This window comes from Osmerus eperlanus, chromosome 9, assembly GCF_963692335.1.
Source record: "Osmerus eperlanus chromosome 9, fOsmEpe2.1, whole genome shotgun sequence".
Taxonomy (NCBI): Eukaryota; Metazoa; Chordata; class Actinopteri; order Osmeriformes; family Osmeridae; genus Osmerus; species Osmerus eperlanus.
The window spans coordinates 7,830,669-7,851,626 of NC_085026.1; the positions used below are offsets into that span (position 1 = coordinate 7,830,669).

The following is a 20,958-nucleotide window of genomic DNA, read 5'->3' on the forward strand; positions in this document are numbered from 1 at the left end:
AACCCAAGTCAAACGTCTCCTTGTGTCTGTGTGTGCTTTCAGAGTGCCGCTGCGGCGCCCAGCCCAGTGATGGGGAACATGCCTCCCAACGATGGCATGCCTGGTGGCCCCATGCCCCCCGGGTTCTTCCAGGTAAGGACTACAACCTCCCTCACCCCCCCCCCACCCCCCTCTCTCTCTCTCCCCCCTCCTCCTCCTCTCCGTCTCCGACCAGCCCTCCTCCTCACCAGAGAGAGAGAGGGAGGGAGAGCTGCAGGGTTCTGTTCTTCTTCTGGAAGGTTCTTCCTCACAACTCCCTTACCCGTCTCACCCCCTTCCTCACCCCTCCGCTCCTTCCGGAACAGTGACGGCTGCCCCTGCACATTTTGTCTGCAGTCCCCCTCGCTTCCTCATTTCACCTGGCACCCTCCCTCCCTCTCTACCTTCTTTCCGGGGTGGGGGGGGAGGCGTTTCTCGCCGGGCTCTCTCACGCCATCCGTCATTCCCCCCCCCCCCTTGCTTTCCCTCCTTCACCCCCTCTCATGTGTTCATCCACCTTTTGCCAACCACCTGCATCCTCCCCTCCTCTGCCCGGTCGTGTGAGCGGGAGGCAAGGCTTCAGTGTGGGAGGTAATTGTCTGAAGAGTTTGCAATGGAGGGAGACGTCGGCACACACACACACACACACACGCATACACACACGCCCGCACGGTGAGCCAGACGGCGTGTTTCGCAGTTTCTGTGATGGACAGCTCTGGCATTTGGCAGGAGAGATGATAAGGTGGAACATAGAGGAGTGGGAGAGAGAGAGAGCGAGGGAGGGAGGGAGGGAGAGGGGGAGAGGGGGAGGTGGGGCAAAGAGAGGGATCAGTGTGGCCGTGATTGTGGCCTGCGTGTGTTTGTTTCTGTGGCTAGCACTGCATTGTTTGCTTGGTTAGAGAGAGAGAGTTGGAGGGAGGGAGGGAGTGTGGAGTGTGACAGAGATAGTGAGCAATGAGAGAGCGAGAGAGGAAGCGAGTGAGTGTGACTATAGGAGAGGGGCGAGAGAGCAGAGAGGGGAGAAGGGGGGGGGGGGGAGAGAGGGAGAGAGAGAAAGAAATGGTGAAGGGAGACACACGGAAGTGCTATTTATATCACTGGTGGGGGAGAGAGATTGGGTGGAGGTGTGTGTGTGTACATGTTTCTTTATTTCTCTACATTCTCTCCAATTGCTGCATATATTCTGTTATTGTTCAGCTCCACGTTTTGCGGTTTCCTTGTCATGGCTCGTCTTACCCTTCAGCAGCGGGGGGGTTGGAGAGGTGAGGGTGAACATGCACCATTGACTGAGCCCTGGAAGCAGTGAGGTGTTAGAGAGAGGGACGTGTGCGGATGAGAAAGGGACTTGGGTCTGAGACCACAAACGCAGCCAAACACACTTGAGTCTGTCCTCTACACCTTGTCTGTTGCAAAAGTCACCAAGAAGCAGCGACGTTCCCAATCTGACATGTAAACACACACACACGCGCGCGCTACACCAAAAAAAGTGGCCGGCTCAAGTGCTTAGACTAGACTCACCACACGCACATGCACTTCTCTGTGCAGAGATAGGGCCCCTCTGCTGGTTAACATGGACTGATGCAGTGTTTGGCAACACTGCCCCCATGTGGTACAATTCTGAACTACATGTATTTTAGAGCCCTAGAGTTTTTCTCAGTTTTTCCACCCCCCCCCCCCCCCCCCCCCCCTATTGCAACATTTTACCAAATAAATCCATGGTCCCTCCACCTGTGGCCCCCCACTTTGTCCTGGTTAGGTCACATATGTTTAGCATGTTGGTGCTCTGGAAGGAAGCTGCAGGCGAACCCTGACCAGACGACCCCTCACACCAATCGATCGGTCAGTCGGGGTCGACTGCCTCATCAAGCATCGTCTCCTTCTTCCTCTGGCCTCATTGGCTAGTTCCTCTTGTCCCTCCCCCCTTCCTATGTTTCAATTGGCTGCTTCCTCCAGGTGTAACCCCCCCCCCCCCATCCACCCCCATTGGCCCCTCTCTCTCTGACGTCACTCTTCTCTCCTAAAGGGACCTCCTGGCTCTCAGCAGTCCCCTCACGCACAGCCCCCCCCCTCACAACCCCAGCAACCCCATGATGGGACCCCACGGACAGGTAAGACACCCACACTCGCACACCTCGTCTCATCCTCCTTCTCATCTGTCCCACTAACTCACTCACCACTCACTCTCCAGCTCTCCCCCCCCCTCTCTCTCTCTCTCTCTCTCCCCCTCTCTCTCTCTCTCTCTCTCTCTCTCTCTCTCTCTCTCTCTCTCTCTCTCTCTCTCTCTCTCTCTCTCTCTCTCTCTCTCTCTCTCACACCCATGCACACACTCACTAACACGCGCAGTAATCCCCGGGTAAGTCTTTTGACTCCCAGCCCTTATGACGAGCACCCTCCCCCTTTGATATATCCCTGTCTCCAGACCTGCTCCTTCAGATGTTGCTCGTCTAACCAGAGGGAGCAGGATGTGCTCTAACTCACTGGCCCAGACACGGCTCTCCCTGTGTGGGATAAATTATTCACTCCCCCCCCCCCCCCCCTCTCCCCAGGAGCAGCTTCAGGGGGTTGAAGCTTCGGCCTCCAATCTGCCACTCCTACACATACTCAGAATACACACACTCACAACACACACACTCACAACACACACACACAAACAGTAGCACAAACACTCTGCCTCCCCCGCTGTCTACCCCACCAACGCTTCATAAATAAAACAAGGGAATGTGGATGAACAAATGCGATACACACACACACACATTCTCACAAAGCACACACTACTAGTACAGGCCCCATTGCATTGCAGAGAGAAAGAGTTAGGATAGCGAGCAGCTCCGTAAACAGCAGGAAGACGACGCAAGGCGCACCTTCCTCTGTTAAAGCCATGGAATCGGCACATGCGCGCGCACACACCGGCCCGACACACAGCGGAACTAAACCGTTCGCCTATTAGCAGTGAGAGGCAGCCTCTACATGATTGCGATCTCGGGTTACTCGTCGGGCGCGCGTGTGTGTGTGTGTGTGAGAGAGGGGGAGAGAGGGGGAGAGAGGGGGAGAGAGAGAGAGAGGGGGAGAGAGGGGGAGAGAGGGGGGGGGAGAGGGGGGGACGGAGAGGAGACGAATGCCATCGGAAGGTTTTTAAGGAAAGCGCAGCTTGACACGCTTCCCGGTGACACGAGGCAGACCGCAGGCGGAGTCTTCTTACACCACAGTGTGAGCAGGCCGGCCGCCCAGTCACACACACCTGCCCATGTGGGTGGGAGAGCCAAGTGTGTGTGTGTGTGTGTGTTAGGATGGGACAGAACGTTCACAGGAGGGCAGAGTAGAGGTTCCCCCCTTTTCTCGTCCTTCATTCCTCATCCACACTCATCGCCATCCACTGGTGTTCACCGTTTGTGCTCTCGAGAATTCAATGTAATGATTTAGATTCCTAATTCAAATGGAATTAAGGCATTTAATGAAGACTCTTTTCTTGTCCCCTCACCCTATATTTCTGTACTCCCCCCCCCCCCCCCCCACACACACACATCTCTCTCTCCCTCTCGAGCAGCCTTTCATGTCGCCACGGTATCCAGGTGGACCCCGCCCCTCACTCCGAATGCCAAATCAGGTACAGACGGGCGAAGCATGTTGTGCTTCACCTCTACAACGTAGTCCTCACGACTCACGCGTTTCAACCTCTGGACCTCTTATTTCACTTACGGTCTCTCCCTCTCTGTGTGTCTCGCTCTGTCTGGCAGCCTCCGGGGGGCATCCCTGGCTCCCAGCCTCTCCTGCCAAACAGTCTGGATCCCACCAGACCACAAGGTGAGGCATGGGATGCAGAGAGGGTGGAGGGGGGGGGGGGGGAGGGATGAACACCTGGGACAGATCAGGGGACTGGGGCAGAGCCAAGGCCTCGGACACAGGGAGATTCATTTAGGTTGATGGGGGGTGGATGGGGGCGGGGGGGGTGGGGGTGGGGGGGGGAGTTGTAGGGGTTCTGTGTGAGACTGCAAATGAAAACGGGGAGTTCAGATAATGGGATTAGATTAAACTGTTGTCTGTCTGTCGCCCTAATTCCTGACTTTAGTTTGAAACTGGCCATATGCAGATTATAAGAGCGTGCGTGTGTGTGGTAGCATCAATGTGTGTTCTAATCTCCCTCACGTCAGGACATCCCAACATGGGCGGCCCCATGAGGATGAACCCCCCCAGAGGAATGGCCATGGGACCACAGGTTGGTGACACGCACACGCTCATACAAGCCCACACACACACACACACACAGAAAATACCAGAACAAAATGTGTCTTTACTCGCTGTCTTTCTCTATCTGCAGAACTATGGAGGCATGCGGCCCCCTCCAAACTCCATGGGGGGTCCCATGCCGGGAATGAACATGTAAGTCTGACCCCACCCGCTGTCTGCCGGCCATGCTGCTCCGTGTGGAAGCAGTAGGCCGGCCCTCACACACCGGGTTTTATTTCCCCTGTTTGAATTGTTCTGGTCTCCGTGTCCTACCCTTTCCATCCTCTTGCTTAGTTGTTTCCCTCCTCTTTGTCTGTCTGTCTGTCTCTCTCTCTCTCTCTCTCTCTCTCTCTCTCTCTCTCTCTCTCTCTCTCTCTCTCTCTCTCTCTCTCTCTCGTGTTAACCCTCCACCCCTATGCTTCTCTCTCTCAGGGGACCTGGAGGAAGAGGGCCGTGGCCAGGACCCAATGCTAACTCAGTAAGTCCCCTTGTTCTGGTGGGTTCCTCAGCGGTAGTTCCACCGTGACTGATCCACCTTTGCTAATCCCCCTTTTTGTCTCTCCACCTCCCCCCTTTAGATAGCATACTCCTCCTCCTCTCCCGGCAATTATGTGGTAAGGAGTCATCTCTAACTCGTCAGTGAACCAAAACCACACATGCTACTCGGAAATGTTTGTGTCCTTAAACGTTGCCTGACCTTTTGTGTGCCTCCATTTCCCAGGGTCCTCCTGGCGGAGGAGGTCCACCAGGAACTCCCATCATGCCCAGCCCAGGTGGTGCGTCACTTATCTATGTCCTCATACATTAACAAAGGCATTTATAGTTCCCCCATTGACTATCAAAGCTTGGATCACCTGTTCTCTGTCTCTTTGCAACCACATTATAGTTCTAGTATGTAGCCAATGAACACAATCTGCTGGCCAGGTGCTATGGGCTGTATTTGGTTTTTAACAGCAGCCCTCCCTCCCCTCCAGACTCGACTAACTCCAGTGAAAACATATATACTATGATGAACCCCATCGGACCCGGTGGCAACCGGCCCAACGTGAGTCTCGTTAACGCCAAACCATATGACATCAGCATCCGTGTTCATGACATCATCACCCCGAGACCGCATAGTGTTTTTAACCGAGGGTGTTGTGACTTGTTACCCCTCCTAGTTCCCTATGGGCCCAGGGCCGGATGGACCAATGGGAGCCATGGGAGCCATGGAGCCACACCACATGAATGGGTCACTAGGTGGGTCGAGTCTAGCGACCTCTGACACACATTGTTGGAGAATGGCCATTCGTTTAAATCCCACTTAAGGCACTTTATCTCTCTAACATGTTTTTTTTCTCTCTCTCTCTCTCCCGCTCTCTCCGTCTCTCTCTCTCTCTCTCTCTCTCTCTCTCTCTCTCTCTCTCTCTCTCTCTCCGCTCCCAGGTTCTGGGGATATGGACGGGTTGCCAAAGGTGAATACCAAATGTCATCCCCTGTTCGTGTTGATCAAACTTGACCCCAATCCCTGTTCAAACTGAAAAGGATTCCAACTGACTGGCTTTTTGTGGAGGCTGTTATTGATCCGTTAGAATCACTTAATGATCTCTCTCTTCCCTCCATCTATCTCTGTCCCTCCCCGTCGCTCCCTCCAGAACTCTCCCAACAACATGGCGGGAATGAACAACCCGCCTGGCACGCCACGAGACGACGGCGAGATGGGCGGTAACTTCCTGAACCCATTCCAAAGTGAAAGTGTAAGTAGAGGTCCCTAACGCTAGCTCTCGCCCTCGGCAACCTGCCCCCTAACCTCTGGCCTGTGTACAAACGCAGAGTGAAACAAGAGCTTTTGGCTCCATTCCAAAACCCGGTCTCATAACATTGTGATTATGCCTCCTACTTACCCCTACGGTATTGATTGAGTTGGTGTCCTGAACTGTCTGTGGTTGAGAGGCTAAATTTGGATTTGGAATTGGGCCAATGTCTCTTTGTTTCCCTTCCTGCAGTCTGGTCACATCCCAGTAGTTTTCCTAACATCTTCCCTCATCTCCTTGACCTCTGATGGGGGTGTCTACAAAACCACTTCCTGTTCAGTTCCTTCCACTCATCAGTGGTTGTATGGGGAGAGAGTCTCTTTAGTATTTCATATATTCCCTGAGCTTGGTTCTATGAGACACGCACAGACGACTTGGGTTGTGTTGCATTAGTCTCAGTTTTCTACTACTCGCGTTGCTGCACAGGCAGGAAGCGTCCTTCAGGGAAGAGGAGGGCTGGCGGGATACAGTTTTCTTGGCATTGTGTACAGTATAACAGCAGTCTTTATCCCAAGCTCTGGAGGGCGGCAGGCTTTACCTCTAACCTAGCCCCTAACAGCATGTTTAGCCAAGTGGAGGTTACCTGGGTCAGGTATGCTGGAAGCAGGCCTCTCCAGCCCTGGTCCTGAAGCGTTGCCCCTTCTGTAACCAGTTGTATCTAGCCAGGTAAAGCATATCAACTAGCCAGTTATTGAGTGAAGAAGACCCGCTGGACAGTAGCTGTCCAAGAGCAAGTTTGGGGAGGCTTCGGGTGAAGGAGAAGTTTTGACTGGGAGCGGGGCAGCTCAGCATGGCCAGGGTTTGGAAATAAGCTGTTGTGTTTGATGTCACTGGCATATCCACTCATCTTTTTCCCCCCCCTCCCTCTTTTCCCTTTTCTCTCTTTTCAGTATTCACCCAACATGACGATGAGTGTGTGATTATTATTATTTTTCTTCTTTTTTGTTTTCTATTTTTCTATTTTCTTTTTTGGGGGGGTTTAATTGTCCTTTTATTTTTGAACCCCTTCCACCTGATTTTCCCTCTCCCTCTGCTTCACCTGGGATTGGACTCATTCTGCCCCCTCCCCCTTACCCCCCCACTCCCCCGCTCTCACCTTTTGGACCCCACCACCACCTTTGGAACTGGCTCCTCTGCACAGCCTTCTGGGACAGCCCTCGAGCATGCTGGGACTCTAGTAAAGGCAGGGCGTCCCGGGACGTGCAAGATGGCCACCGCCGTAAACAGGAAACAGTTACAGAGCCATAGGAAGAACCTCCTCTCTGACAACGCCTCCTGCCTCCCTGGCTTCCTGTCAGGATCTGGACAATAAGATGACGAGGAAGAGGGAGTGAGATGGGAGGAGAGACGCGATAAGTCCCCCTTTCACCCCCCCTCCCCCCTCCCCCCCAGGACTCGATAGTGGGGGTGGTGGTGGGAGGTTGGCAGCAGCTACCTGGAAGCTTCTCAACCGTGATGGATTTCATTTTGCTTTTCTGTTTATGGTTTCATTGTTTTTATTTTCTTCCTAAAGGATCCGGTGCTGGGACAGGGCAAACAGTCTCTTGCCCACGGGTCCTCTCTCTGTGTGTACATTTAAAACAGAGGTCTTGTGATTAATTCATTGATTTATGGAACATTCTTCCTTTTCTCTCTGTATGTATTGTATCATTGCTATTTTTATTATTGTGCTATGAGTATTGGTATGATGATCAAGATCGCTTTAAAATTAGGTTTTAATTTGTTTTTTTGTTAAAGGGCACATTACCATCGTGTTGCTAGGATAAGCGCACACACAGATACACACACACACACACACACACGCCAACACTATATATATATATTCACATGCAGAATGCACAGCACTGCTTCTGTTATGACCTCTGTAGTCACTATAGAACACTGCCGAGTCTCTATTTGATTAGCCGCACATCGAACATCTAAAGATTGGACACATCAGATCACATACAGTACGTATTTCATAGGACTGCGTATATCCTGCCTGTGGACATAGTGACCCCTTTAGCGCCATCATGGTACTGTTGACTTAGATGGCCATCCTGGTGTCCTCATATGTTTTACCTGATTTTAGAGTTTGTGGTGTTTTTTTTATCATGGGCTTGTTTGATTATCTGAACGAGAGAAAAAGTCTTCCGGACTTTTTGCTCCCACGCAGTCAACATGCTAAAGTTAAAGCTATTTATTTGTTTTTGTTTTATTCTTTTTTTTTAAATCGAATTTAGTTTTCCTCGTGAGTTCTTGTACTTTTACTGTCTGGCATCACTGTTCACTGACTCCAGGGTGTGTAGCAAAATACAAATGTGTACTTGTACATACTCTGATGAAGTACCTCCTCAAGTCTCGTTTGAATACACGCAACAGGTACGGGCCGTGGATGAGAAGCACGCGTACTGGAAACCCCCGATGACCTACGTCACAGGTCTGGTTGACCTGGGAACAGCACGCAGATACAGGCCGCTGTACACAGGCTCACCCGCTGTTGGCGTGTAGTAGGAACCAGGCTTCAGAGTCATCAGGGTCCCGTACAGCTCTGTCACAGCCTGTTCTCACCGGCTGTATTCTCATTTCCTCCCGACTCGATTTTCTCCTCCCGTGTCTTTTCTTTGATTTTCCTCCCTTCTTTGGCGACCTGGGGGGGTAGGGGAGGTTTAGAAGTGTGCCCCAGCTTTGCCCAAGACTAGCACCGGGGCTGTTTCCGGTTCGACGTGGACGTACTCTTGAGACTTGAGGTGGACACCTCACCTGCTGAGCAAGCTGCACGCTGGTGGACTGAGTCCAGAATCACCAGGTGGACCTTTTGGGGGTGGGGGGGTGGGGGGGAATGGCTGTTTGGTTTAACCAAGGGGGCCATGCTCCCTCTTCTTTCTGTCAGGCGCCAAGACTTGTCACCCCTGAGAGGGGGGGGGAAGACTTTCTCCCTTGTGGCGCTGATCACTATGGTGACTGCAAAGACCTTCCTTCCTGATTCTGAAAAAACCACCTCCGTCCTTATCCATCTCTCCCAATTAGCCCCAGTCTACACAACCACACTCTCTCTTGCTCTCTGATTTTATAACTTCTCCATATGTTTTGGGTTGAATTTGATTTGTATTTTTTTTGTAAATACTGTAAAATGCATTTTGATATCATTGACATGTTTTGATATTTCAATCACAACTAACTAACTTGATCAGAGATGTAATGATTCAGGCAACTGCGTTACTGTTCATAGACACTGACAGTGTGTCTTCACTGCATTGCTGTTGAACTCGGTCATGACAACAGGTATGGTGAGGAAACCTGTTGTTCCCAGCTGCTCAGGTACCCTGGGCCTCACGGCACTCGAGTACAGGAGGCCACACATGTTTTCATAGGTATGATGAGGATGCTATTTGAAATACCTTCAGCTAACTCCCTGTCCCACACTGAAAGTCACTGTAGACGAAGCGGGTTCCTTTCCTTTTACGAAGACAAGCGTGTATTTTTCTTCGTCCTCGATCTCCCGTTGTCGGAGGTGCAGAGTGAGGGGGAACGACTACTCCTGTCCTGGAAGAAGAAGCCGTGAGGGGGAGGAGGTGTGTGTGTGTGTGTGTGGGGGGGGGGGGTTAAGAATCAGCCTCTTTGGTGGTTAGCGGTCGTGCTGCGGCTGCCTTCCAACTGCTCCTCTTGTCCATCGGATCACCAGAACCGTAAGGCAGGCCACACGTGTACACACACATGCCCACCAGGGACCACCCCCGATGCAGTCTTTACTATGAAGGATTTTTATCTATTTAAAGCGGGGGTATTAAAAAAACAAAAAAAAGTTTAAAGGAAAAAAAAAAGACAAAAAACAATCAAAACAAGAAGTGTAACATTGGCTGTTCTTATTGATAGAGAAGGGCGGAGCTCTGGTTCTCCCGTCCTGTACTTTGACATGCTGTTGTATAGAATACAGTCCTTCTGCTTTGGCGCTCTCTCTTTCTTTCTCTCTATCTCTCGCTCTCTCTCTTCCTGTTCTGTAAGTAAATCTGTCACACCGTTGATCATTTCTGTATTTCTATCGTGCTGATGTATAATACTGTAACATTCAGGGGGATGGCCAGAGAGAGGGTTGAGGGGAGGGGGAAGGACGGGGTGAGGAAAGATTCTTTCTGTTCTGTTCCTCGTTTTCCTCTGACGACAAAGCAGTATTGAATATGAGGCAGGCTGTCCTGGTGGGTGCTTTGTATCTCATGTTAGGGTAGTTTCAGATCCTAAATGTCTTGTGTAGTAAAATAAGAGGTTCCTCTTTGTATGTTCCTTTATATTGTAAAGTTTCTTTAGACAGAAAATGTTGCTTATTGAAAAAAGGTGGGGAAAAAATGCATCGATAATAAATGTAATTCTTTTTTTTTTCTCCATATTTTTTCTTTTATTTTTCCCCATGAAGTCGCCAGTCGTTTTTGCCTGTGTCCCCCTTGTTGTAGATACATATTAAAAACAAATAAAAATGACTTCACTCCTTTTAGCCGCGACATGTTTCTTTTAGTGCCTAAACGCTGCTTCCCTCCATAAGTATAAATGCAGTGCTACATTTTAAGGCAAACCTTTTGTCATTTGCTGTGCATATTATAAAAGATACTCCAATGACCAGAATAAAGCTCTAATTTCTCACACAAGAAACCATTTATTCAAAGAAAACAGAACAGGCCCACTCACGGGAAAAGACCCTGTGCATGAGTAAAGCTTTGTGTGTACAGATGGCCATGTGACGTGGCAGAGGCCTTCTGTTCCGCTCCGGTCCCATGAGGTCCTCCTCTTCCTCTCCTCCCCTCCCTACTGCTCCAGCTGGACCGAGTGGCGGCGGGGAGACCTCCTGCCTCGTTCACCAGAGAGGGGTAGAGGGGGGGCGAAGCATGGGGTGGTTAGGGGAAGGGGGGGAAGAAAGGATGGTCTTGGAGGAGGTCTTGTACAAGGAGAGGGAGGGTGAGCAGGATGCGTCAGCCCTCTGCGTGGGGCCACCGGGGCGGGAATCTGCAGGTGAGAGTCTGAGGTCCATGAGGCCTGGTGGATGAGGGGAGGTAGGTGGAGGGTGGGTGGGATGACCGTCAGCGAGGGGAGGGTGTTCCTTCGACCGTGGCTGCGAGAGGAGGGGCATGGGGGCAGCTTGTCCACGGAGCTCTTCCAAGAGTGTGCTTTGTCTGAGGTCAAAGCGCCAGGGTTTAACTTCCTCTCCGGGGTCAGTTTGCCCTCCGCTGCCTGGGTTTGGCACTCCTTCGTGGGGGAGAAGAGTGGACGGGAAGCCCCCGAAGAACGGTCCTTGAGGTGCTTATGTAGGTTCTGTCCTCCATCTCTTTCTCCCTCTTTTACGCGACTTTCCCTCCTTCCCTCTCGGTGGGGATGAACATATTTCCTCCACTCCTCCTCGATCCCCTTCTCCCCATCGTCCCCTCCTCCTTCTTGACCTACGTCTCCCTCCTCCAGAACGCTCCTCTCTCTCTGCCCCTCCTCATAAGCCTTGTTCAGGCGGGCCAGATTGTGAATGGCCAGCCAGGGTTCGGACAACATTCTCTGTCTGGGTTGGAGGGCACCAGGCCGTTCCTCTGGACTGGGCTCAGCGCTAAACATACTAGTGCTCCCTCTCTTACCTGGTGAAAAGAAAAGAAAGATCAGGATGTTTACTTAAACTGCTTGTCTTTGAGGTAGCTACTGCAGGGGCTAATTCACCCAAAATGTCAAAAGGCCGTTGCCCACTCTTACAAATGCTGTCGACGGACAAAAAGAAGGCGATGACATCCCCCCCTAAGCCTGACCTGTTCCCCTGAAGTTGAAGATGTTCTCCGACTCTGCTGAGTTAGGGGACCCGGTCTTGAGGATGATATCCGAGGGAGACATGCAGCTGACGGGTGACGTGTTGGGGGACGTGTTGGGGGACGGGGGGACGTTGAGGTATTGCCGGGTCACGGGCCCGCCGCTCACTCCCATCTCCGTGGCGATGATGATGATGTCACGGCCACTGGCATGGCAAGAATCCACCAACACCTTCATGTTTGGAGTGGACGTCACACAAACCATCAGTCCCTCCAGGATACAGAGTCACGGACTCACATACACGCACACACAATCTAACAGACCTTCAGTGTCGCCTGCTTCTGGGCGTTGATGGCGTAGACCAGGGCTGAGGCCCCAGAGTAGTCCTCCATGCTGGGGTCAGCCCCGGCTGAGAGGAGGGTGGAGGCCACCTGAGCCCCCGCTCGCTCCATGCAGGCGTACATCAGAGGGGTGCGACCCATGCGGTCCTGTGCGTTAGGGTCCGCCTGAACAGGAGAGCGATCGTCAGTCCATGGATGGATGAAACGGGTTTAGGGAAGGAGGGGTGCATGGGTGGACGGAGGGAGGGACAAACAAACAGACAGGCCATTCATCTTTCCGCAAACCAGCACCGACTGCCGACATATGAACCCAAAGTAGGACTGAGAAAGAAAAAAAGATTGAATGGTACTCACCTGGTTCTGTAGGAGGTAGCTGAGGAGCTTCACTGTCCCAGGCCCAGTGGGCTCCCCTCTCAGGGCCTTACAGGCAGCCAGGAGAGGGGTCTCCCCTCTGGGGCTTCGCTCATTGACCTGGGCCCCTCCCTCCAGAAGCAGGCGGACCAGACGCAGCTTCCCTAGCATGGCTGCGCCGATCAGGGGGCTGCAGTCAGAAAGAGGGTCCCCCATGGTCAGAATGGTTTCAGTATGCCTGTCCTCCAGAGCTAGTATATCTATCCAGCCATTCGCCGAACACGTACTTAGATTATTTTCAAGACAAATGCCAGGTTGTTGGAGAGCTGGCAGTACAAAATAAGAAAGATGGGTCAAACCAGACTCGGGTATTGTCTGTATGGTGAATTTCTGAAATCTGTTGAAGCTCCTCTTTCAACTGCTGCCCACAGCACATCAAGAGTAAATACTGGATCCTTTCTCTCTCTTTCTCTCTCTCTCTCTCTCTCTCTCTCTCTCTCTCTCTCTCTCTCTCTCTCTCTCTCTCTCTCTCTCTCTCTCTCTCTCTCTCTCTATCTATCTCTCTATCTGTCTATCCACCAACCCCCCTCTCACCTTCACTAGCTATTTCCCACTGCCTGTCTGCTGAATCTGATGTCTGGTTAAGGGCAGGCGTGGGATGCGGTGTTCAAAGTCGTGAATGTCGCTGGTTGCAGAAGCCCCTCTACAAAGGACTGGGATCCGTTCGATAGAAGTCTGCTTTGAACAGGCTTTACCACCACCTGTGTTCAAATACCAATAGAGAGAAAGTGGGTGACAGTGAGTGTGTGTGAGAGAGGCAGAGATCTTCACTAACTTATTGTCAAAAATGGAATTGTGTTGATCTTGTCAAATAGTGGTACAGCCTTGTTACCCAGGCTTTTATTCATTATCTTATTGTGTGTGTGTGTGTTAGAGAGAGAGAGAGAGAGAGAGAGAGAGAGAGAGAGAGAGAGAGAGAGAGAGAGAGAGAGAGAGAGAGAGAGAGAGAGAGAGAGAGAGAGAGAGAGAGAGAGAGAGAGAGAGAGAGAGAGAGAGAGAAAGAGAGAGAAAGAGAGAGAAATAACGTGTGAGTTATGTGAGTAACGGGAGGGGGGGAAAAGACACCTGTAATGAAGGCGAATCCATTTATTCGTTACTCAACCAATAGAAATGGCTACTCTAGATCAACCCACTGACGTAATGATCTCAATGATCTGACGCTGCTCGTGCCCGCTCAGCCTTTGCTATTTTTTTATACAGCATTTTGCTCTCTCTACTTTTGAGACATATTGGTTATTTTTACTGGAAAATGGCGGACACATTGGAGGAAGACCAATGTTACGGCTTGTCATCTCGCAGACTGAACCATGGCGCTAACATCTCTATTTTTCATGTCAAACTCACTGACAGCGCAGCAAGAGCTTTTGACAACTATGAAGACAACAAGGTAGGTCCAGTTTGAGACTGTCCGTAATGATTTATGTCCCATGGTGTAGGCTACATCTAATTGTCCTACTTATGCGAGAAACAGAAAAGACCAACTGTAGGTTACTATAGTCTGGTTGTGTTTTCTATGAAGCGTATAAAAGTTAATATATGATCATATGTCGCCGTAAGACAGCACGATCACGTATCTAAATTAATTTGCTCTTTGTGTAGGCCTATCTTACATGAATCTGTAGATTTTTGTAGAATGTAACGTTTTTAGTCAATGAAAGACGCATCAGTAGATCATCAAGTAGCTAACATATCACCATTGGGATCTGTGTTTACAAACATGCCCAGAAGGCTAATGGACAAACTGGATCCTGTACATTTACCTCGAGGAATGCCAGGAGGTTCTATTGAGAGGACGTCGTGTTCTTGTAAAATAATTTTGGCCTTAACTATTGCAGCTTTGGCGATATGCCAAGGCCAGGTGGCGCCAGAGTAGGCAACCCTCCCCCACACCTGGCAGAGTTGTCAGTGATATTACTGCCATGAATCATATCTGTTCTCTGTACTATGTGTTTGTTCGGACTAACAGGATAAGAGAAGATGACCAATCGAAATTCATAAACTTTATAAACGCTTGAAAATCTTCCAGCAGGCAGAGGAAAAGAGATCGAGACGTTCAGGAGTAAAATACACAGATTATCAGATGTGTATAAACGAAAAAACATAATCATTACTTAACAGATCAACATTAAGACATCGCATAGCAGGAAGTGCGATATGAGCGAAGTCAGCACAAGAAACGACCAATTCCACTTCCTCTACTTAATAATTCCTAGTAATCGAGATAGAAGAAGGTTAGGGCTCAGTTTCTGTCCAGGGCATGGGTGACAATACACATCCAGTTCCCTCCCTGACAAGTAGGTCAGCTCACCCTGTTCAGTTTCATATCGGGAAGGGAAGGAGATATGAAGTTATGGTTTACACAGAAATACAGAGTAGGCCTCCTGACCTGGTTGAAACTCACATATGCACACACGGACACACACACACACACACATGGCTGACTCAACATAAGCTAGCTAGCACATACCTAGTGTCTAAACTTGTCCTACAGTACCCTAATAACAGCTATAAATAGGCAAACAACACCTGACTCCTAGTCACACCCCTACCCTGCTTGAGAGCACAGGCCTCAGCTCCAGCAGGCATCATGAAGGTCAGGGTCAGCTGCTTCCTACTGGTTGTCCAGGTCAGGCCATCGTAGCTCACTGAAGGTGTCATTCTGTCTTCTGTGTGTCAGTCTGTCTCTCCCTCTGTTTGCCTGTCGTTTTGTTTGCTTGTCCGACTGACTGTTTGTCCCCCTGTCTATGTGTGTTGATCTGTCTCGGTCTGTTTCCACCTGACTTTCTACCTATGCCGAGCCTTCTTCCTTTCTCCAAATGGTTCTTCTCTCCTAATGTCTCTTTATCCTCCAGGGCCTGCCTGCGCAGCATTCTATCTGTTTCACAGGCAACCAAGGGGTAAGCAGGTTTCACTGAACTCGGTTGATTGAACAATAGCTTGTTAATACCATGTTGTAACCATCAGTTATGCTTTCTCTGTCATTTCCTTCTCTCTCTCACTTTCAACCCCCACCCCCTTCATGCCCCCCTCTCTCTCTCTCTCTCTCTCTCTCTCTCTCTCACTCACTCACCTCACTCACTCTCTCTCTCTCTCTCTCTCTCTCTCTCTCTCATCCTCTCTTCTCTCTCTCTCTCTCTCTCTCTCTCTCTCTCTCTCTCTCTCTCTCTCTCTCTCTCTCGTCTCTCTCTCCCCTCTCTCTCTCTCCTCTCTTCTCTCTCTCTCTCTCTCTCTCTCTCTCTCTCTCTCTCTCTCTCTCTCTCTCTCTCTCTCTCTCTCTCTCTCTCTCTCACACACACACACACACACACACACACACACACACACACACACACACACACACACACACACACACACACACACACACACACACACACACACACACACACACACACACACTCTCAATATATCTCCCTTTCATTCTGTTTGTCTCTCTTGCTATATGTAGAAAATCACCCTCCCTTCTACAGACACAGAGAGCGCCGTTGAACTAAGGACGTTCACCTTCTATCTGACTAACATTGGCCGGGACAATCCACAGTGCAGCTTTGACCTCATCCACAACCATAACACAAGGTAAGTGGTTGACACGCACACACACACCCACGCACACACACTCAAGACATTTATGGAATCTCTCCCCTCTCAGCGATGACGAGGCGCAGTTGTCGTGTGTGGGAGTCATCCAGAGGAAGCTGACAGTGAACGCTACGGACGAGTCATACTGCAAGGCACTGCAGAGCCTGGCCCAGGCCGAGGAGGAGACTCGCAGCAAGGGGGCCATCGTCATCAAGCCTGGGGGACGCTACCTGGGTACCACCTCACACACCCACAACTGCAGACATTGAACACACAGTGCTGCCTACGTTGAATACAAACACAAACCAGTGACTTGGCATTTTAGGTTGAACACAAACCAGTGATGTAGCGTTTTTCGGTTGCACTGTTGCGCGCGACCGCAAAACCACTTCCTGCTCATCCGACTCAACTCTCCTGGCAGCGATGCATCAGACAGCTGTTTACAAAGCAGGCTGTCAGACAGGGACTCCAGCTAACACATGAAACCAAACCATCCAGTCAGTCCTCTGCCGTCACCGCAGCCTTCCATTTCCCCTCAGCCTCGACTCATCTCTGGCATGTGAGGTGTCAACAGACAGAGATGTAGAAAGTTCCCCATCCACCTACCATTTCTGATAGTAAGCAAAATCAAGAAGTGACACTAAGAATCCTTCTTACTCACGTCAATGTTCAACTCAATGTGAGTTGTGGCTAGGTTTCAATTTAGTTCACTCAGTCGAATGACCTTATATGGTAATTTTCTTCCTGAAATCAGTATGTTATTTCCCCTGCATGGAATGAGTGACTCATGACTATTCTGCATGATGTGCTTTATGACTCTCTCAGGAAAGAAGGGGAAGATTCGAGCCCCGCCCTCTGCTTTGACTGACATCGCTACGTCCCGCCTCTCGTCCCGGCCCGTCCTGGTCACCAGCTCCAGGAGGAAGGGTGTGAGTGTGTCCAAGCCCAAGAGTTTGTCCGAGGGGACTGAGGTGGTGGTGTCGGTGCAGCGGCCCCTGAGGGAGCGGCTCACACACCTGCTGGGGCTGAGGCCGTACCGGAGACCGGAGCTGCTGCTCAGGTTGCAGAAGGACGGACTGACCGAGAGGGACAAGGACATGCTGGACACACTGCTGCTGCAGGTGGGCGGTCTGAGGGTTTGGTTGGTTGGTTGGTTAATTGATTCATTGATTGGTTGGTTGGCTGGTTAATTGATTGCTTGGTTTGGTTGGCTGCACTTCACTGCATTTGAATGGAACATACTGGAAGATAAATGGAATGGAGTAAACAATTGTCTTAAATTGGTCAATGAATGTTTGATTGATTAATGCATTACATTATTATATAAACAAATGTTTGCGTGTAGGTGGGCCAGCTTAACAGCAGAGACAACACGTACACCCTGAAGGAGGATCTTTATAAGGAGCTCCAGAAAGACTGGGGTGGCTACACCACAGGAGACCAGCAGCTCCTCAAGAGGATCCTGGTCAAGTAAAACAAACGCACACACACACACATATTGGTAATTGGTTGGACAAACCAAACAAGTTTGAACTATAGTGACTTTACATGTGTATACTTTCATGTCTGTTGCTGTGTCCAGAAGGCTATTTCAGCCCCAGAACCTCTTGTCGGTCCCTGAGACCCAGGTCAGCCCCCTCCGGGACACACCCAACTCCTCACCTGCACAGGTAAGGCTGCCCATCCCCCTTCCTGCCCCCCCCCCCCCCCCCCCCCCCATCTCCACAGTAGACAGCTGGATGTACTGCAGCCACCAGGCCTCACAGCCTGACTGAGATGCTTGGGTTGATTCTATGCATGTATTTTGACTTCTTTCTGTTTCCTTGTGTTATGACTGCTCTATTAGGTTGTGATGAGTTTATGATAGACTAACCTACGATGTGCGCTGTCCTCCCTCAGAAATATTCAATCGCAGAAGAATATACAGATCCCCTGGCCAATAAGAAGCCAAGGATTTCTCACCTGTCCAGTAAGGCAACCAACGGAAAACAGGGTACAAGCCTGTCCAATCGGAAAGAAGCAGGTCATGGAGTCCAGGTTACTATAGCAACAAAGGTCGACAGCAGTGTGACCTCGTCTGACTCAAAACTCCCCTTTGACCCACCATCAAGGGTCATGACCCAGGAAGAACAGGCACCCTCCGGGGAGTTAGGTTCAGGAGGCTCCGCCCCCCGGCTGCCTCCAGGTCGAGGCGGCAACAGGCCCAGTAGGAAGAGCCGGCACAGGGAAGGAGACGAGAGGCTGGGGGGCCGAGACAAGGGAAGAGGAGGGGCCAAAACACTCAGTCTGAAGCACAAAGGTGGGTACTGAAAGGAGATAAAGGACAGTTCAGATGCTTTGGCAGGCGTGTGCCGTAAAGGAGAACTGTGGATCACTGCAATGTATGTTCACAAGATGACCAGCATCTGACACTCGTTTAATTCACCCTTTGACCCTCGTTCACCTGCATGGCTCACTGGACACAGGAGGACACATTCACACAGAGTTTAGATTAGTTTAAAAGGGTAACCAGACTAAAACCATAGAAGTAAGTAAGTAGATAGTAAAGTAGTAATACTGAAGTAAAGTAATGTTGCAACAGATTTGCAATATAGGCAAGACATGTGAAGTCATAAACAATATTTTTCAGACATAGTTTCTACTTGGCTTTGAGTTTACTTCTTGAATCTTTAAAATTGTTATGTGGTAGATTAATTAATGGTGTGTATTACAGTTTTTCACAGTTCCTAAAACGCTAAACCACATTTTCTGAACAAAATGTGTTGAATCAGTCACTCTTTTTGCAAAACTAAACACATTCTCACTCACTAAAAACATTTTGCACTGTGATACACTTGTGTTGCACAAATGGTAAACACAGGCAGCAAACAGTAAACACAACTACAACACAGTTGTCATCTGTAAAACACAATGACTCCAAATTGTTCACACTTGTTTCTAATGGTGGTTTGGGACAATGTCAGCTTTTACCGTGGTGCCCGTGTACGAGAATAGTTCAACATCAACCAGCCATTTTTACTGTAACTGTTTACCTTCCACCATACAGCCTTTTTCTCAAACCAATTGAAGAGTTTTTCTCTGCGTGGTGGTGGAAGGTCTATGACCTAAACCCACATACCAGGGTAAATCTCCTACAGGCAATGGAATTGGCCTGTGGTGACATAGGTGTGGAGTGTTTTCATGGCTTGATCCGGCACACCAGAGGGGTTTTACCCCGTTTTTCTTTGTTGACAGTACTAAGTTGTGATGGTTACTGTAATATTTTCTTTATTGCTAAATGCATAAACTGTGTATACATAAACACCTGTTTCTTTACACGTAACTCCATGCCCTGGATGCCGTGTTCTCAATTTTTTTTGTGTTGTGTCTAATGATTGCTCCATTTTGTTATATATTTATTTGCTGTGTTTACGAGCTGAAAGCATTGTTTGATTTTGAGCACAAGTTAAATGGTTTAGGGGCGAGTTTTTGATTTTGCCAGAAGAGTCGGAGGTTTCATAAATGTAGTTTGGAAGATTTGGTTTGGGGTTTACAGTTTTGAGAAAATGGGTGACAGTTCCAAGAAATGTGTTTTAGCAATTGTGGAAAAACTGTAATGCAATAGTGACCTCTAGGGCTCAGACGGTGTACTAATCAACGGCTTCACTCTGTTACTCTCTGTCTTTATAGAGCACAATGGAATGTTCTTCAACCCAAGTGTTCTTCCGGCCAATGACATGACAGACTACTTATTGTAAGAATTCCATCTCTATATTTAGATACACTCACACTCAGTTACACAATAACAGTCATGGGTGTACAGACACACTCTGATGAGAACATTCATGATGTCTCTCTCTCTGTAGGAAGTACACAGTGATATGTAACCAGGACCAGAGACAGAGATACAAGCAGGACTTTAACAAAGAGTACAAAGATTACCTGGATTTACACTCACGTATCGACTGTGTGACACGGCAGTTTACAGAGCTGGACACACAGCTCAAACAGCTGCACCACGGAACGCACAAATACCAGGTGATACACATACACACATGAGGAGAACAAAATCAGCAACAGAAAGTGCCACCATGGTGTGGTACATTAATATCATGTTTATTCCTTTTTAGACCCTCCATAACCAAATCGTACAAGAATACCGCAAAATAAAAAAGGTAAACGTTACCCACTATTTTCTTTAATATCTCCATGTACATACTGGGATTTCAAAACAATATCCATGCTCTCTTGTATTATATATTCCTCCCCATATCCCTGCAGTCAAATCCTAACTACAAACAAGACAGGCGTCGCTGTGAGTACCTGCACAACAAGTTGGCTCACATTAAGAGGCTAATCTCCAAACACGACCAAAGACAACTCAAGAACTGATTCTGGACCTGCATGGATGGCGGTCACCAAAGTAAACATCAAAGAGAGTCAGAACAATTGAACTGAAGAGCCACTTATATGTAAACATGATGGGACATGACACCTCGCCTCCTTCAGAGTCGTATAAAGGAGATCTCATGAGTTGAACATCTACAGTATTGGTTGACATCAGTTTTATTATTCCCCAGGACTTACTGACTGCACTTGCTATTTATCCTATATTTATACCAAGGTGTCAGCTGAATCCCTTTAACTAGTATTTATCAATTTTTACTGTAAATTAGACTTATGTTTTTGAAGTGATGGTATTGAACCTCTGCATGATAGGACTAATCTACTGTACCTTCACAGTGTTTTACATTGCCAACTTACATTGGCATCTAGCCTTTTGATGTCTCTTAAAAATGTTCGTCAACACAACAATGGTATTAAAACGTTATAAAATACTCCTTGTATTACTGTTTGTCCACCTG

The 20,958-nt window shown here is 49.3% G+C and overlaps 3 protein-coding genes across 5 annotated transcripts in view; 2 read left to right on the forward strand and 1 right to left on the reverse strand.

The window, feature by feature from the left end:
* Window positions 1-10,503, forward strand: part of zgc:110158 (uncharacterized protein LOC553590 homolog) — a 19,773-nt gene extending 9,270 nt beyond the window's left edge. Inside the window, 15 exon segments of the mRNA XM_062470304.1 lie at window positions 43-132; window positions 2,042-2,083; window positions 2,085-2,126; window positions 3,563-3,622; window positions 3,753-3,819; window positions 4,167-4,231; window positions 4,334-4,395; window positions 4,675-4,720; window positions 4,821-4,856; window positions 4,964-5,018; window positions 5,217-5,287; window positions 5,403-5,481; window positions 5,668-5,696; window positions 5,877-5,978; window positions 7,177-10,503. Coding sequence (XP_062326288.1) covers window positions 43-132; window positions 2,042-2,083; window positions 2,085-2,126; window positions 3,563-3,622; window positions 3,753-3,819; window positions 4,167-4,231; window positions 4,334-4,395; window positions 4,675-4,720; window positions 4,821-4,856; window positions 4,964-5,018; window positions 5,217-5,287; window positions 5,403-5,481; window positions 5,668-5,696; window positions 5,877-5,978; window positions 7,177-7,347 — 1,017 coding nt within the window. The 3' untranslated portion in view covers window positions 7,348-10,503.
* On the reverse strand, window positions 9,969-15,368 carry LOC134027135 (ankyrin repeat domain-containing protein 34B). 2 transcript variants are annotated; one of them, XM_062470303.1, is made up of 5 exons: window positions 15,088-15,368; window positions 12,482-12,668; window positions 12,110-12,292; window positions 11,789-12,017; window positions 9,969-11,623 (listed from the first exon to the last, which is right to left on the reverse strand). In XM_062470303.1, exons 2-5 carry the CDS (start codon window positions 12,647-12,649, stop codon window positions 10,812-10,814), a joined length of 1,392 nt encoding a protein of 463 aa, XP_062326287.1. In that variant the 5' UTR covers window positions 12,650-12,668; window positions 15,088-15,368; the 3' UTR covers window positions 9,969-10,811. The 2 variants fall into 2 exon arrangements, with proteins under 2 accessions (XP_062326287.1, XP_062326286.1); XM_062470302.1 differs by lacking the exon at window positions 15,088-15,368 and having other exon boundaries at window positions 12,482-12,927.
* On the forward strand, window positions 13,689-20,931 carry LOC134027134 (RNA polymerase II elongation factor ELL-like). 2 transcript variants are annotated; one of them, XM_062470300.1, is made up of 12 exons: window positions 13,689-13,925; window positions 15,391-15,435; window positions 15,984-16,111; window positions 16,185-16,348; window positions 16,940-17,235; window positions 17,460-17,584; window positions 17,697-17,784; window positions 18,014-18,413; window positions 19,784-19,847; window positions 19,960-20,131; window positions 20,224-20,268; window positions 20,375-20,931. In XM_062470300.1, exons 1-12 carry the CDS (start codon window positions 13,788-13,790, stop codon window positions 20,483-20,485), a joined length of 1,776 nt encoding a protein of 591 aa, XP_062326284.1. In that variant the 5' UTR covers window positions 13,689-13,787; the 3' UTR covers window positions 20,486-20,931. The 2 variants fall into 2 exon arrangements, with proteins under 2 accessions (XP_062326284.1, XP_062326285.1); XM_062470301.1 differs by lacking the exon at window positions 13,689-13,925 and adding an exon at window positions 15,071-15,164.
* Window positions 20,932-20,958: the final 27 nt, after the last annotated feature.